The sequence below is a fragment of the Mustela nigripes genome, chromosome 5 (genome assembly GCF_022355385.1).
Source record: "Mustela nigripes isolate SB6536 chromosome 5, MUSNIG.SB6536, whole genome shotgun sequence".
In the NCBI taxonomy this organism is placed as follows: domain Eukaryota; kingdom Metazoa; phylum Chordata; class Mammalia; order Carnivora; family Mustelidae; genus Mustela; species Mustela nigripes.
This window is the reverse complement of record NC_081561.1, coordinates 107270092-107288740: the sequence shown is the minus strand read 5'-3', so window position 1 is coordinate 107288740 and position 18649 is coordinate 107270092. Positions and strand designations below refer to the sequence as shown.

At 35.8% G+C, this 18649-nt stretch overlaps 1 protein-coding gene across 3 annotated transcripts in view; it reads right to left on the bottom strand.

Annotated features, from left to right (window-relative positions):
* ZNF292 (zinc finger protein 292) overlaps positions 1-18649 on the bottom strand; it is a 93686-nt gene that overhangs the window by 39283 nt on the left and 35754 nt on the right. For all 3 annotated transcript variants that reach the window (XM_059401030.1, XM_059401029.1, XM_059401031.1), the window contains 3 exons: positions 5342-5496; positions 4881-4959; positions 2494-2629 (listed from right to left, as the gene is read on the bottom strand). In XM_059401030.1, the coding sequence (XP_059257013.1) occupies positions 2494-2629; positions 4881-4959; positions 5342-5496 (370 nt within the window). The remainder of the gene's footprint in view (positions 1-2493; positions 2630-4880; positions 4960-5341; positions 5497-18649) is intronic.

Below are 18649 nucleotides of genomic sequence, written 5' to 3'. Positions count from 1 at the left end.
CTCTGCCTGCTTGTGCGCTCACTTGCTCCCTCTCCCTCTCTCTCTCTCTGAGAAATAAATATTTTAAAAGAAATCACAATTAGGTAGATTACTGTTCAAATACTACATCAAACCTCCAAAGGGTTCACTATAAACAAAGTAATGAGCATAGCCTCCTGAGATGTATTATTCTCTAAGCTCTAGTTCTCTTCAAACTTGCTGTAGTTAAGTTAAACTAAGAGACTGGGTATTCAAAGCTAAAAGTTCCCCATCCTTCTGAATCATCACATTTGATAATGTAAATAAATTAATATTAGGTGTAAAATGTTAATTCCTTCAACTTTTTCAACATACACTTCTAGCTTCTGTGATTATTCATAAAATGACTCCCATCAAAGAGACATTCTAAATACCAGAGAACCAAGTAAAGATTATGGCTGCAAAATCTGTCATTTACCATCTGACTGCTTCACTTAGTTTTATTAAAGTCTGGCTACCTACAATCCTAAGAAATTCCTCTTGGTTGAATAATCCAAATTACTCTAGTAGCTAAGTCAGGCAAAGAACAAGAAATAAAGCAGCAAAGAGATGGGCAGAGACTTTGCTAACAGAAATGATGTTAGAAACATTTAAGCAAGTAAGGAAATGGAGCACATATTCTTTTTTTTTTTTTTTTTAAAGATTCCATTCACTTATTTGGCAGACAGAGATCACAAGTAGGCAGAGAAGCAGGCAGAGAGAGAGGAGGAAGCAGGCTCCCCGCTGAGCAGAGAGCCCGATGCGGGGCTCCATCCCAGAACCCTGGGATCATGACCTGAGCCGAAGGCAGAGGCCCTAACCACTGAGCCACCCAGGCGCCCCTGGAGCACATATTCTTTTAAAATAAATTTTAAATCTCTGCTAAGGTAAAGGTTCTGTTTTAGTGTAATGTGTGAGCTCAGCAAAAATGCTCTTCAGAAACTGACAACAGAAAAAAGGAGTTAGTTATTTAAGCTAGGTGCAATTTTATTAGGCTAGGTGCAACAGGTCATGATTTAAATGAAGAGAGGTCCTGACTTCAATTCCTGGCTCTGCCTCACAACACTGGCAATGTAATACTGAAAAGACAACCAATCTTTCTGAGCCTCCATTTTCTCATCTGTAAAATAGGGATAATAAAGATCCTACCTTTTTCACACGATCATCAAGGTTAAATGAAACCATGAATATAAAAGCACATTTCAAACTGTTAGGAACTATACAATGTAATCTGATATTAGTAGTAATATACTATATCCAGTATATCCAAAAGCTGAATAGATTAGAAAGTATAATTTGATTATAAGAACAAAATCTTAGTGGTATTAGTATACTGGGAATGTAACTAATATGCCAAAGGCAAAAAAAAAAAATCTAAGATTCTCAATTTTAAATGTTGTTCTTATTATTAATTTAAATAATGAGAGTCCAGTTCCCATTTCTCCAAAGTCTTGAGAATACTATAATACTGTGAGAATACTGTGGATATCTACCATGGCAGGGGGTACTAAAAATAATTTGCCTGTGAAAAGTAAGAAACAGGTAACATTGCTAGAACTATCAGGAAAGCACAGAGAAATTTTAAGAGGGGAGCCAGGTAGGAAAAACCAGTTTGAGGAGAAGTTTGGGGATTGGCTGGAAGGTATCAATGTATCAGAAGACTTCACAAGCAACAGACCTAACTTCTTTCTCAGAGCCTTCACAATTTGCTACCACATAGCAATATATCTAAGGTTTGCCATCCATCAACAAGCAAAGCAGAAATGAACAAGAGAAGAAGTTTATTTACTTCTTCAGTTAAATACCTTGGAAAAAGTTTGGGTGAAATCTGGGCACTTTCCTAAGTAAATTTCAAGAAAAGTACCAAAGACAGTAACTATGCTCTTCTTCATGGTATATAAAATTTTTGAGCTCTGAACATTAAGCGTTTACACATATTACTCGTGATTTAACCATCTACTTCCAACAGGGTATCTGCCAGTTGAGTTTAACTGGGATCTTTATTACCCAAGCTCATAAAATAACAAAACAGAATAAAATAAAATGGAGTGATAAGCTGTTGAGAAAGAGTACTAATCTTAGAGGCAGAAGACTTGAGAGTTCTGGGTTTAATTTCTTTCTCTATTTTGAGGAAAATCATTTAACTACCCTACTTCTGCTTCCCCATCTGTCAAGTAAGTTATCAAATACAAGCTAGATTGCCACCTGTCAGGATATTGCCGAGGGAATTCCTCTATGTGAAAACATGTTGGGGAAAAATTTTAGTTTTTCTGTTACTCTAAGACTGTGTAATATCCTATAAATACATCTTCCCCCAAATAAAAATAAGGTGAAGGGCCACAAGTACCTCAGCTAAAATTTAATTGAATGGTCCTTCTTTGGGAAATCTTGAAATGAATTATATTTATCAAAACAATTTTAAGTATTTATTTTTTTCTAGTCTAATGTTTTTTTTTTTTCTTTTTTTCTTTTTCTCTCTCTCTCTAGAAAATTTACCTTTATCCTTATCCAATGGTTCCTGGGAAAGTATAGTGCACAGTACCGGGTTTTTCCACACCCCAGTCTCTTGAGCTAGAGTAGCTAAAAAATGCAATTCACAGCTGCCATTCTCCATCAGCTTTTCATGAGCTACCTATAAATATTAAATAAACATCCAAAGAATTACAACAGATTTTAAAAGCAAGCTTATCAAGCTCTAAATATAATACTAAACTTTTGAAAAATCAGACTTTTATCTTAAAAATTTCACATCACATTACAAAGTGCTGAATTCCTTTACTTCCGATTCTTAAAGATGAATCTCAAGAACTGTATCATTTGTAACTTTTAAATAAATACAATGTATTTCTAGAAATAAGTCAAAATTATTTTTCCCCCAAAATCTAGACCAAGAACAGTTACTTCTGAAGGAAGCTATCAGAATATCCATAATATAAAAGACCTTACACATTTTATATCTTGTGTTAGTAAAAAACTTTTTCCCCAAAAAACTACCATTAATAAAGGACAGATCTGCATCAAGGCCTAAATGACAACACACACATATTCCAATAAAAGGGACTTAGGAAAACTAAATGCATGGTTTTTCATTTATTCATTATATAGATTTGGCAATATTCTATTTAAAACTGACACTAAAACTTGATTACTAGTTGTTTCCAAGTGTTCATGCAATTAGCAAATTCTTCAAGACCTGAAAGACCAATGGTTTTTATTCAATTCAGAAAATGTTTATTGGGAATTTCTACGGGCAAAGGACTAGGGAAGAGAGCAAATGGTCCCTGCATTTATGGGGCTTATCCTCTAGTGGGGTAAAGAAAGTTAAAACAGTAAAACACAGGTAAAATGAAACAAATGCTGTTAAGCAAATACAAAATAACCCCAAGGGAGCTCTGAAATGAGAGCAAAGTGTCATGGAAACTCTTAAAGCTATATGCTATGTTTATTCAAAAAGTTTATTCCTCAAAACCATAAACTCTCCCCACTGCAACAAGTTCCAGTGCTTTAAGAAAGTTTCTTCGAACAATTGCTGAAATCTACCATATAAGGATTTAAAGAGTTATTTCCTTCTCATTAACCCATATGAAAAAGTATCAACTAGTGCTACTGTTTCAAAAGGGAAAGTTTAAAAGTTATTATATGCTGACAAAATAGCATAAGAAATTCAGTATTGTATTTGTACATAAACAACTTAATTAATTCTGAGGTAGAATGCCAAACAATTAAAAGTTCTAAAATAATTATTTGCCTAAAAATAAATACTTGCTGGAAAAACCACCTAAGACATGAGTTACTGATAACTCTGAAGTAGAAATTACGTGATCAAAAAATTAGTTGCAATGTAACAAACACAAGACACCTTCATTTCAACAATTAATTATGTGTAAGACACTATGTGGAATCCTATGATATTAAGATATAAATCCTTTCCAGAATTTTGCAATTGATTAAGATTTCAATGGTTAATATTAAAACAGGAAAGCTGACTTCTCTACCTAACTACAGTTTATTTCACATGCTTCTGAAATTTGCAACTAGTTCTCTTTAATCGCTACAGGAAAAAAATTAAAAACAAAACAAAACAAAAACAACAACAAAAAAAAAAAACATCAAGCCAAACATGTTTTATGAACTCTGGCTAGAGAAAGAGAAATACTTTCTAAAACTAACTAGTAAAATCATTCTTTTTAGTTAATCAATTAATCAAAACTTACTTGAAGCTATAGTATATCCAGCACAATCTAGTGCTTGAAACAAAATTTAACATTCTTGAAAATACTCCAACACAACTAAGTACTAAATTGTGTAGTACTTCTGTAAGGTAGAGTAACAGCACTAAACAAGAGAGACAAAGCATGTGTTTTCAGTTACAGGCGAAAAGCATGGATTTTGAAAAAAAGAACCCTGATTCAAGTAACTACTCTGTAGTATTAGCTGTATAAATTTGGGTAAATATTTTAAAGTATGAGCCTCAGTTTCCTCACCTTTAATATGGGAAAAATACAACTTCCCCCACAAAGTTTTCATAAGGATTAAATGATATATTAAATTCATTTAAGGCACATTGCAGATTTTCGGCAAGTAAACTGTTTCTAAATACAAATTAGGGCATTTTCTTTTGTTTTCCCTTACCGGTCTGGCAAAGTATTAATTAACTGATCTTAAAGAACACTGCAACAATATTCAATCAATCTATTTAAATGTATATCATCATTTAACACACATTTATTGAACATCTAGCATATGAATGACACCAGTGTTAATAAGAGTTGCAAATAATGCCTGTTATTACTTAGATGGTTTGAAGTATAACCAAATAATTTATTAATAAAGAAAAAGGATATGATATACCTATATGAAATCTAATAGGTAAATGTTCTCACCTGCACCAGTGTCTGAAACTGTTCCCACTGTTTATCTGATAACTCAACAGGCAGACACAGTAAAAGTTCAACACAGCTTCTAAAAAACAAAAAATTGGTAAGGATACAAACATTTATTAAAATTCAAAGTAAAATAAAACAAATAATCCTTGTATCAGCAGATACCCCATAACTATTCTATTTAAAATTAAACTATCCTGAGATACAGAATTAAAACAAAAAAGCTTGATCTAGGGGCGCCTGGGTGACTCAATCGTTAAGCATCTGCCTTCCAAACAGGTCCTGGTCCCAGGGTCCTGAGATGGAGCCCTGCGTCAGGCTCCCTGCTCCTCCCTCTCCCACTCTCCCTGCTTGCATTCGCTCTCTAGCTGTGTCTCTCTCTGTCCAATAATATTAAGTAAATTCTTTAAAAAAAAAAAAAAGCTAAATCTAATTTTTTATTTACTCAAAGGTCTACTCACAATGCCAAGCGTTCCAGAACCAACGCTACATTTTCACATTCAGAGGTAAGATAAGGTCGCGCTTTAACATAACTTTGGATAGCCACTGTGTATACCTCCAATAAAGGTAAAGGATCTTCTGAAGTTTTCCATTTCTCTGCATATTCAAGGAGTGTCTGTTTTGGAAAGAGTAATAGAAAGTATTCAATGTAAATCAAAATACACATTGGTTCATCAACTGTTTCTCTTTCCTCCCTGAGAAATCTTGAAAAATAAAATATTTATAAAAACAAAAAGTAGCTTACACTGATTAAAATATTAAAAGTAATAAAGCCATAGTCTTATTTCCAACAGCTGTTCATACGAGAAAAGATTAGTGTTAATTATCCAACAACAGCATCATTTCATGAAAGATGTTAAGTACTGCAAACATTATCTTCTTTCTAACTTCTTCTGACTTCTTTCTCTAGTCAAAATGCCACCTTTCACCTCAAAACTGCTAAGATTTAGAAGTTATTTTAAAAAGAAGATACCTAGACAAGCTTCACCAGAAGGGAAGCAGTAAAGAATTTCAAATATTTACATTTCTATTTTTCATGTAAAAAGCATAAAATTCAACACCTAAAATAAATTGCAAATAGCTAGAAGACATGTAATTTTTCAGTTAATAAAAAAATAATAGTACAACATATTACTATTTTTATGACAATCTTTATCATTTAAAAAATTGTATGAAGAGCTTCAACATACATAAAATCAATATTAAAGATATTAAAAATTATAAGATTAAGTAACTTTTGGAATAAAGTGCTTATTTTTTTTAAATAAAAAACTCTTTATCCCTTAGTAAAGCAAATATTTCAAATATACCTTATCAGAATTACTGAAAATAAGAAAACAAAACAACAAAACCACTACCACCCCTGATGTTTATCCTAAAGAAGAGGTGGAAGAAACTGGCAGCAGCATTTAAAGACACCCACATTTAAGACTCTACAACTATTAAAATAGCGAATTACTAAAAAGTATTATCTAAAAAGTTCTATAATTATACTAACTGTTTTCATAAAATAGAAAACTGCCATAATTGGTTCTCTTCACACTTCAAGATTTAAAACTCCTCTCCCCACATCTGGAAATTCAGGTGCCCTTTCCCAGAAAAGAGGGTATTTTGGATGAAAACTCCATGAGGGCTTACATCCTCTGGCATACAGAAGCAGCTTTTAAAAAATATGTAGATAGGCAGAAGAAAGGTAGGAAAGAAGACAAAAAGGAATGAGGAAGGAAGAACTTACAAACACTCAAAACACTGCCTTGTCCTCTCTAGTCCCTCTAACAGCAGTAAGTGATCAGGGAGAATAAGGAAGAAAGAAGGACTAAAAGGAGGAATCTGGTGAACTGAAGAGCAACACAGTAACAACTCACTCTCTGAGCAGTCATATATTCACAGACCCTGATCCTCTCCAAGTTGGACAGAAATGCAGGTAACCTGGAGATCCAAACTTGCCACTGATGTCTAAAGCGAGGGCAGTTTTGTGGGACTGAGCCTTTAAACTGGGAGGTCTGACGCTAAGTTCAGGGAGTTAACTGTCAGAATTCAATGGTAAGAAATCTAATTTGGTGTTGGAGAGTTAGAGAAAAGGTATAGAGAAAGAACATGTATTTCATGTTAGCAGTAAAAAGAAAAAAATCCCTCAACAGAACTTGTATAAATATCCAGCCCTGTGTATTCTCCCTCTCCTCCTGCCCTTCCCCCTGCTCGTGTATGCACGCATGCTTGCTCACTCTCTAATAAAAATATAATCTTAAAAAAAAAAAAAAGAATTTATAAAATCTAAACCAAACCTACCAACTGAATGGAAATATCTGCATTTTGGGATTGTTTGTAGCCATCTTTCTATTTCTACGAATGAAACAGAGTATAACATTCTGTTTTTAAAGTTGGTTTTAATGTGTTCCTTGGGCATTTTATGGTGATGTGGCAGAGGATGACCTCACATATTCAAGAATTTCAAAATTAAAAACTGTGCGTTACTTCAGCTAACACCTGTCTTTCTACACAAAGTTATTAAATATTATTTTCCTTTTTCTGGAAAAAGTGTTTAGATGCCTAGGAAATTTCATGCCGGGCAAATGTTTCTAATCTAATATGGGTAAGATTAAAAGCTTAGGTTTCCCCTATTAGTCCTCTAGCAGTAACGAATCAATTTCCATAAAAGAGTTTTAACTTTAGCTGGAAAAGAAGACAAAATAAAGCACACCACTTTCCAAATGGGTTTGAAATTATAAGCTTTTTCCTTTTCTTATCTCCTAACCAAAAGAAACCCTAAAGTCTACACACATGCACATATCTAGGAGGACCTCTTTTGTTGCACTTCACCTCATTGTGCTTCAAAGCTGCAGTTTTTTAAAAATTGAAGGTTTCTGGCAACCGTGCATTGAGCAAGTCTAACAGCATAGACTTCCCAACAGCTATTGGCTCACTTTGTATCTGTCACATTTTCATAATTCTTACAATAATTCAAACTTTTTCATTATAATTATATTTGCTATGGTGATCTGTGATCTTTGATGTAACTACTGTCACTGTTTTTAGGGCACCACAAACGGCGTTCATCTAAGACAGTGAACTTAATCTATAAATGTTGTGTGTGTTCTGACTGCTCTACTGACCATCTTTGGGCCTCCGTATTCCCAGAGACCTAACAGTACTGAAATTAGGGCAATTAACCCCACAACAGCCCTCTAAGTATTCAAGTGAAACAAGAGTCACACATTTCTTTAAATCAAAAGCTAGAAATGACTACGCTTAATGAGGAAGGCATGTCAAAGGCCAAGACAAGCTGAAACCTAGGCCTCCTGTGCCAAACAGCCGAGTTATGAATGCAAAGTTAGAATTCTTGAAGGAAAAGTGATACTCCCATGAACATAGGCATGCTAATAAAATCAAACAGCCTTATTGTTAGTATAGAGAAAGTTTTAGTAGTCTGAATAAAAAGATCACCAGCCACAAGAGTCCCTTAAGCCAAAACCTAATCCAGAGCAAGACCCTAACTCTCTTTAATTTATGAAGGCTGAGAGACGTAATTAAGTGTCAGAAGAAAAGTTTGAAGCTAGCAGAGGTTGCTTCAAGAAAAGGTTTAAGGAAAAAAAAAATCTCTGTAACATCAAAGTGTAACATGAAGCAGCAAGTCACCTACAAGATCTAGCTAAGATCATTAATGGAAGTGGCTACAGTAAACAATAGATTTTGGGTGTGGACAAAACCACCTTCTATCACAAAAAGATGCCACCTAGGACTTTCTTAGCTAGAAAGGTGAAGTCAATGCCTGGTTTCAAAGCTTCAAAGGAAAGGCCAACTCTTCTGTCAAGGGCTAATGCAGCTGGTGACTTTAAGGGAAGCCCATGCTGAAGACCCTAGGGCCCTTAAGAATTAATGCTAAATCTACTCCGCCTGAGCTCTGTAAGTGGAACAAAACTTGGAGAGTCCATCTGTTTACAACATGGTTTATTTAATATTTTAAGCCCACTGCTGAGATAAAGATTCCGTTCAAATATTACCATTCACTGATAAATGCACCTGGTCACCCAAGAGCTATGATGGAGATGTACAGGATTCATGTTGTTTTCATACTTAATACAACATCTGTTCTGCAGCCCATAGATCAAAGAGTTATTTCAACTTTCAAAACTTATTAAAGAAGTACTTTTATAAGGCTAGAACTGCCCGAAACAATGATTCTTCTGATGGATCTGAGCAAAGTAAGTTTAAAATATTCTGGAAAAGATTCACCATTCTAGATGCCATTAAGGACACTTGTGATTCATGGGAAGAGGTCAAAATATCAACATTAAAAGGAGTTTGGGAGAAGCTGATTCCAATGCTCCTGAATGATTTTGAACGGTTCAAGACTTTAGTGGAGGAAGTAACTGCAGATGTGGTGGAACCAGCCAGAGAACTAGAATTAGAAGTGTAGCCTAAAGGGGTGCTTGGCTGGCTCAGTCAGAAGAGCATGGGACTTTTGATCTTGGCTGAGGTATAGAGCCTGAGTCCCACATGATATGTAGAGATTAAATAAAAAACTTAAAAAATAAAGTGGAGCCTGAAGATGTGAATGTATTGCTGCAACCTCATGATAAAATTTACACAGATGAGGAGGTACATTTTAGAGATGAGCAAAGAAAGTGGTTACTTGAGATGGAATCTACTCCAGGTGAAGATGCTATGAAGACTGTTCAAATGAAAACAAAGGATTTAGAATATTACATAAACTTAGTTGATAAAGCAGTGGCAGGATATGAGAGGACTAACTCCAATTCTGAAATAAGTTCTACTGTGGGCAAAGTGCTATCACACAGCATCACATGCTACAGAGAATTACTGGTGAAAAGAAGAGTCAATCAAAACACACTTCAGTGTTGTCTTATTTTAAGAAAATGTCACAGCCACCCCAACCTTCAGCAACTACCACTCTGATCAGCAGCTATCAGCAAAAGAAGACCCTCCATGTGCAAAAAGAGTATGACTTGGTAAAAGCTCAGATGACAGTATGTTTTAGCAATAAAAGTATTTTTAAAATTAAGGTAAGTACAGGGGTACCTGGCTGGCTTAGCCAGTGAAGCATGCAACTCTTAATCTTGGAGGTTGTAAATTCAAGCCCCATGTAAGTGTAGAGCTTATTTACAAATAAAATCTTTTAAAAAATTAAGTGCATATTTTTTAGACTTAGTGCTATTGCATACTTAATAGACTGCAATACAGTGTAATTTCATGTGCAGTAGGCAAACAAAAAATTCATCTAACTCACTTTATTGTGACATTTGCTTTATTGCAGTGGTCTGGAATTGAACCTGCAGTATCTCCAAGGTATGCTTGTACTTACACTTTTCCCAAGACCTACATTTCTTGATATGTCTAACTCTGCAAAGGGTACTCATCCATTATTTCTTTCCTTCATGACCTGAGTTCTACTGTCCTCAGATGAAAGAAGTTTTTAAACTTAACTCTAATAGGTAACCAAGGATGAATGCTTTTGGGTTTAACAGAGTCTGAACTGATGAGAAAAACAACTGACAAATCTCAGAATGTTAGAACCAGAAAGCACCTTAAAAACTCTCTCTCCTCACCTCATTTTATTGATGAGGAAAGAGGGAGAGGAAGTAGATTCTGGTGAAAACGAGACCACTCAGGTGGCCATTTAATAGTCTGGGAATAATGTAACTAGGAAGAGGGTAGAAAGATGACAGCAGATTGAGATAATATGAGAAATGTGATGATATGCTCATAATGATTACGTATTAAGAAAGTAAGTTAAAAAAATGGTTAAAAAGCAAGTATCTATGTGTATAGAGCTTTGAGAGTTGGTATTTATAGTTAATAAGTGTTTTAATAGTAGAGCTTCCACTGTTTCTCAAAACACTAAGTAGAACCACTGTGAAACTGGCCTATCCCCAACATAACTGGTTAATAAATTATGCTTCTTCCATTAAAAAAGTTACTTATTTATATCTACTGCCTTAATTAATCTATACAAGGAATTTTAAGTGGAAATGTCAGAATGATCAGACTCCTATTCTTTTCACAGAATTACAAGAGACCTTAAAGATCATTTGATTCTGTTTTAAGAGTAGTAATTAAAGGGTCTAGTGACCTGCACAATACTAAAAGAACTGGTAATTTGCAAAGCCAGGCACCCTCACTCTGTGAAACATTCTGTCCACTACAAACAAATACTGGTTATGTTATTATAAGAGAACTTTACATCTGTGGTGTTACTCTGTAACTACAAAGTACCTTTTACCTCTATTAATTCAATTATTCCTCGTAACTTATGAGATGAAGTACTATTTATCCAATTTGCCAGCCAAACTAGAAATAAATAACCTCTTTATTGATTAAGCTTATTTTAGTTGGAGGTCAGACTCAAAGAAGCATACAATAAAAAAGTTTTTCACAAAACGGGAAATTAAGAGGAAGGGCTGGTTAGTTTAGCAGCTCAAGTCTTCAAGATTGTAATGAGCACTGGGTGATAATGTAAGCAATGATTCACTAACGCATATACCTGAAACTAGTATTACACAGTATATTAACTAAATGGAATTTAAGCAGAAACTCGAAAGAAAAAAAGTATGAACAAATAAAAACAATGTCTTCAAGAACCCACCTATATCAAGAACCCACCTATGTCTTCACTCTGCTATCCTCAGGTGGTACCCCTACCCAATTCCCAGGCCTTAAGACAGTGAAACAGGTTTCTTATCCAGTCTCAGCAGTAACCAGAAAGATGAGACTATCTCTTCATGTGCATCTCATTTAGGAACAAGGATTCCTTTCTCAGAAACCCCAAACCCAATTCCCATCCCGATTTCTCCTCAGATCTCAATGGCCACAACTGCATCACACACCTATGTCAAAAATTACCCAGACATCATGGAACCCCCTGGTTGACTTTTAAACCAAGGAGAACCCACTATCCAAGGCTGGAGATAGGGCCTGATTCTCTGAAGCATAAAACTGTGTAGAAGAAGGAAACTGAATAAAATCAGAGTTCTATTAGGAAAGTGAGGGAGAAACCAGTCTTACAGTTTGGCTGTCTAATGGTTTTTATGTCCACATACCCTCAAGAATGAAGAAGTCAATGTTTATGTGTGCATATATGTATGTGTATTTATATTTGTATATACATATAAACAAAGATAAAAAAGTCACTGTGATCTGGTTTTGAGAGAAGTGTGAGGGGATAGTATAGAAGGTAAGAGTTTGGGAAAGAAAAGTCTCCTATAAGGCACCAGACTGCTTCCATTAATGAGTAAAGTATGGCAAGAAAATATAAAACTGTTATATGAAGAATGACTGATGGAACTAAGGATGCTTAATCGGGATAGTAACATTTACTGAGTACTTACTATAGGCTAGGCATTGTTCTGAGAGCTTTACATGTAATACTTATTAGCAATTAGATAAATTACAGTACTATACTAAACTGGACCAACTGGGGTACAAAAAGATTAAAGTAACAAGCTCCAACACTACAGAGCTAGTTAAGAGGCAGAGAAGAGATCCAAACCCTAACAAGCTTGACTTTAGAGTTTAAGTTTTATGCTCTACATTTCTGAAGAAATTTTTGATTTTCAAATTCACAAATCTGAAGACCTGTCATGTAAGGGAAGAGTAAATTTTATTCTGTGTCGTCTCACAAAACAAACCAGGACCACTAGGTTAAGTTTGAAGAAGATAGATTTCTGCTTCCTCTGAGGCAGAGCCATCAAACAATCAGAGTTAACCAAAATAGTACAGGGTAGCCTCCTGAGACAAGAGGATCTACCACAGTTATCAAGCAGGGACTTAAGAGTTCAGGATGCTGCAGGAGAGTCCTATTTTGGAGAACAGTCTATCACAGTGGAAGAGATTATACTTACTGTGGTATGTGTGGGAGTGTCCTAAACCAGGGGTTCATAGAGGTTCTGAATGCTGTATTATTTTAAAGTTATTTAAATTAGCTTCTGATATTTAAAAATAAGTTTTTTAAAGGGGGAAGGGGCAGAGGGAGAGGGAAAGTAGAATCTTAAGTAGGCTCCATGCCCAGTGTGGAGCCCAAGGTGAGTTCAATGTCAGAACCTGAGATTATGACATGAGCTGAAATCAAAAGTTGGATGCTTAACCGAATGAGCTACCCAGGAGCCCCTAAAAATAAGTTGTCCCTAAAAATTGGATTTTTGGCTTTTCTTTTAAAAAATTTAGGAATTTTGGCAACTTTGGGCATATATTCCACTATGACAACAACTGGCTGGAGCTGAGTGATGAGCCAAGGTCCTTGGGCATAAACTCTCAGGTTGCTACTAGCTTTACCTAGTTGTCTCCCTCTTTAAGGGACCTACTGCACCCCTACAAGGAATTTGTAGTTACAGCCTCTACTCTTTGGCATTATGGAACAAGCCTAGAGAAGAGAAAAAAATGTAACTAAGAGAAAGGTTAACAGATCATGCTCTAATAGGATCTCTAATGCACTGTTTTCCAACCTCTTTTTCCTAAGGAAACTTTGACTTTTTTCCCTTAACCATCCTCCATCTCCAATGAAATTTTAAATAACCAGATGTATTGTATACCTCCTTATGGGCCACAAACTATTATAATTCTAAGTTTTTCTCTTGAAGAGCCAAGTTTCACCCCCTTGGGAATAATAATGCACACTTTAACATTTTGGCTCTTAAACTTATTTCTCATTATCTAAGTCAGCAGAGACTGGAACATGAATACTCTAAGGAGAAAGACAGTATAAATTAACTTCCAGCAGCTTCCTTTTGTTCCTCTAAGGGTTATTAGGTAAGAAAAGAAAAGAATTTTGAGTAAAACCACAGGAGTGTGCATGAGGACTAAACCACATTACTGTCCTATGTAAAGCTGAGACTAGTGCAGTGTTGGTTATGTTTATACCATTATACCCCAGTTCTGTTCCAATTTATATCTAGGATAGTCTACAGCAGAAGCTTTCAAAAGTTTTGACCTCATGACTCTTAATTCTCTTAAAATAAGAGATACCAGTGACTGTTTTTTATGTGGGTTACAACCACCAATATTCACCATATGAGAAATGAAAACTAAGATTTTTAAACTATGTATTTTTGAATAGATCTTTTAAAAAAATAAACATGATGTTACTACAAATAAGATATTTTTAGAGAAAAACTTTTCCAAAAAATTAGTAAAATGAATGCCATTATTTTAAATTTTTCAAATTTCTTCAGTGTTTGACTTAGAAAAAAAGCATGACTCGCCTAATTCTGCATGTAATCTGTTGCACTATCACACATCATGTAACCTCTGGAAGACTCCACTGTACACAAGTGAAAGAAGGCAAATAACATCTTATAGTTTTGACTTTTTGGACCCCCTGAGCACTTGGTGTGTAATGCTCTTTATTTTTTTTTTCTAAGATTTTATTTATTTATTTGACAGAGAGAGAGATCACAAATAGGCAGAGAGACAGACAGAGAAAGAGATGAGGAGAAGCAAGCTCCCTGCTGAGCAGAGAGCCCAATGTGGGACTCGGGATCATGACCCGAGCAGAAGGCAGAGGCTTAACCCACTGAGCCACCCAGGCGCCCCTGTAATGCTCTTTAAATTGCAAAGTTATTAAAATGTATTTTAAGGTTTTGTATAAAAATGATTGACTGGTTTACATTTTTGTACCCTGCTCTCTCCAAACTTCACCAAAGTAGCATAAACCAGGGGCACCTAGGCAGCTCAGTTGGTTAAGTGTCTGCCTTTGGCTCAGGTGATGATTCCAGGGTCCTAGGATGGAGCCCTGTGTTGGGTTCCCTGCTCAGTGGAGAGTCTGCTTTTTCCTCTTCCTCTGCTGGTCCTCCTGCTTGTGCTCCCTCTCTCTGTCAAATTAATTAAATTAAATTTAAATTAAGTATTATAAGCCCACATAAACCAAGAAAATAGAAATGGAGGAAAGAGAAACAAAATTTTAAACACTAAAAAGCATATGTAAGAGTGGAAGAATGGCACTTTAAGAAAAGTGACTCCTAAGTATATAAATCACTAACTGCAGGAACACCAAAGGGTTCAAGAATTGGGAGCACCAGGTACCTCTAGAAATGGGGGTGAAGGTGGGTCTAGGAAGAGGATTGGTTCAAAGTCTATTTAAGCAGTTAGGCCTCTCTGATTTCATAGTCGCTCTCCACAGTTAGGTGACCCAAGCTAGGAACTATACTCTCTACTGCCAGCAGAAGCTATTCTGTAGAGAAGTCTTCTTTCTTCCTCCCCCAACCCTTTTTTTTTTTTTTTAAAAAGGTGTCCATACACAATTGAGGAGGGGTATCTTACTTTTATAGCAAAGCATTAAGTCAACTTTACACACAGACTAACTATAAAGGCAGCTCCCTTTCTCAAGCCCTCTTCCCAAAATCATTGTCAGAACCTCCAGAGGCTTTAGTGGAGTCCTTCTCTTGGAACTCAAGAGAAAAAACCCAGAGATTCTGCCAGGCTTTTCGGGGTAGGCGGGGGGAGACGACTAGCTAGGTTCCCTTTAGGTGAAGACCACAGCAAACCCCATTCCGGGGAGTGGAGCACTGAATCACTTTTTCAGTAGTATACCTTTAGATATGCACAGGCAAGGACCACCTACACATTTGATTAAGAAGCAACTAATAGTGAGATCAAAACAAATGGTAAAAAACAAAAACAAAAACCACATACACACAAACTCAAACTCAAAACAAAACAAACAAACAAGAAAGAAACCTGGAGTAAGGAGGGACTATGAGACTATGGGAGAAAACAAAATCCAAAAACGTCCTCAAAAATCATTAACGTCCTCAAAGGTTAAGAGAATACACAGACCTATGAACAAAACACAGTGTCATATTAGAAAAAAAAGATCTAATTAAAAATAGCAGAAATGAAATCCTCAAAGAGCTAGAAGATAAGATGAGGAAAGGTCCCCAGCAAGTACAATAAAAGGGATAGGCGAGAAAAGATAAGGAAATCTGGAGACCAATGCCTGAGGTCCTACAATTAACAACAGGAATTCCAGAAAGTCAAAACAGAGAAATGGAAATCAAAGAATTAATTTAAGTGAATTTCCAACAACCTAAGGACATGAATTTTAATGGAAAGACCCACCGAGTGCCCATAATTGCTGAAAGTAGACCTACACAAGGCACTTTTTCATAAAATTTCAGAGCTCAAGGACAAGGAGGATCAAAATAAGCTCAAAGGAAAAAAGACTTCTCAACAGCAGGAATGGAGCCAAAGGAAAATGAAGTGTTGTATTAAAAACTGAGGAGAAATTATTTCCATCCAACTATCATAATATTAAGACAGCAAACTCATTTTCAGACATGCAAGTTCTCAAAACTTTCACCTTCTAAAGATTTTTTCAGGATGCTACCGAAGGGAGAATTTTGCCAAAATGAGAACAAAGCAAAAAAGAAATGACAGTGATATCCAAGAAAAGGGAAGCTAACAAAGAGAAAGGCAATGAAGATCCAAGAAGAAAGCTGTGTAACAGGCCCAAAGAATAACTGCAACCTAACAGATGGCTCTAGGAGAAATTTCTTCAAGAGGAACCTGATGGACTGCCTGAAGTGCCTGAATAAACTGAGAGATTTACACAACTAAGGGAAGAGTTTGGATTCAATTAGCAAAACATATACATATATATATGTATATATTTGTGTGTTTGTGTGTGTGTGTGTGTGTATGTAATTCAGATAAAGCAAAAAGTCTTAGAAAATGGTAAACAATTAGAGAATGAACATTCTTTACAAACACAAATAAAACATTTACGGAAAAAAACCCACAAATTGGTCACCGAAGGGGGGAAAAAAAAAGAAAAAAGAAAGGAAGAAAAAATACCCACAAACAATTCATGTCATATATTTCATTCATTGAACACAGTGAAATAAAGTTAGAAACTACTACCAAATGAATATTCCTGTAAGGAAAACTACAAACTTGAAAAATCTTTAGATGTACTTCTAAATCATGGCTGGAAGATATCATAATAGAAAACAAAGAATAATACTTAGACTTGAACTACAGCAAAAACACAATATATCAAAATTTGTAGGATGCAGCCAAAGCAATCTAAAAAGGAAAATTTATAGGTGCAAATGTTCATCTTGAAATTCTTCTACACTTTTTTCTTAAAAAAAAAAAAAAATCAACAAAAAACCCACACATTTGTTTCAACACAGTATGAGTAAGACAAGAATTTCCCACTTGCTTATGTGTGATTTATTTTATTTTATTTATTTATTTATTTATTTATTTATTGGGTGAGAAACATCCAGTGAAAGCAGAAAACTGAACCCAGAGGAACTGAGCTGTGCTGGAACATGCAAAATACATTAAAACTAAACACATGTACCATCTATATCAGTTCACCAGGTGTGTTGAACCACAACTACACACACCTACAGTATTACTCTTTCTGTCCAATGTCAGAGAACCCTCCTTCCACCACCTCACAATAACTTGCAAGCTGTATCCCTTCTCACACCTACTTCCACAAGCAAACTTCAGGTCTTTTTCAAGTCAAGTACCACATTCATCCTAGTATTTCCATATGTCTTAACCACTAAATGGATATAAAAGAGTACTACTGTTTTTATATGGTTCTCTGTTGGGGCGGGAGGAAGGAAGGGAGAGAGGGGAAAGGAGGGAGGAAGGGAAGGAGAGAGAGATATGAAGTTTTTCAGTGTTGTGCCTCTAACCCCATTTTCTCCATAAACCCTGTGATTTTTTTTTTTAAAGATTTTATTTATTTATTTGACAGAGAGAAGAATCACAAGTAGGCAGAGAGACAGGCAGAGAGGGAGGTGAAGCAGGCGCCCTGCTGAGCAGAGAGCCCAATGTGGGGCTTCATCCCAGAACCCGGGGATCATCACCTGAGCCAAAGGCAGAGGCTTAACCTACTGAGCCATCAGGTGCCCCAAACCCCGTGATTTTTGTTGTGTAATTGCACAATAAGGTCTGCTTGGAATACATATGTTGTGATAAAGCAAAACTGAATGCATTAGAAAAGATACAATGAAAAACACTTATAAAGGATATTATTGGGACGAATACAGAAGTCTAAACATACTCTGTAATTAGATATATTAATGTGTTAATATTAAATTTCCTGAGTGTGATGAATGTCTTTGGCGTTAGGATATAAAAATATAAGGGGGAAAATGTCATGATGCCTACTAACTTAAAAAATCCAGGAGAAAGAGAAAATAAGTGTGAGACAAGCAAACACAGTAAATGTTAACAACTAGCAGATCTTGTGAAAGGTGCCCATCGTACTATTCTGTAATTCTTCTGTAATAAAAAGTTTGGAAAAGCAAAACATTGGCGATGGCAAGGGTGGCAGATTGAATTCTCCACTCCCTGCATTCCAGGCTCTTTTTGACATGACTTTAGAATACTTCCCATACTGGTAGAGAATATATTCCTGTCCTTTGCAGCTTGTTTTAAACAAAAGAATGGGGCAGGAGTAATGGTAGGCCAGCTGTAAGTTTAAAGCTCTTGTCCTGTCTTTTGCTTCTACTTTCAACATGAGAAGATATATCCAGATTACCCTAATCAGGAAGATGAGAAGCAGATGTCATCTGGTTGCTCTGGCTGAGGCCAACCTGTGTCAGTCAACATCCAGTCAGCGTCTTACCTACGCATGACTCTAGCCAAGACAAGCAGACTGCCTAGCCAATCATCATCTGACCTCGGACAAGTGAGCAATACATGCTGAGTGTTACATATCACTAAGACTTTTGTGGTTATTATGCAGAATTTTGTGAAAACAACTATGCAGCCAACTTAAGCCAACTTAACTT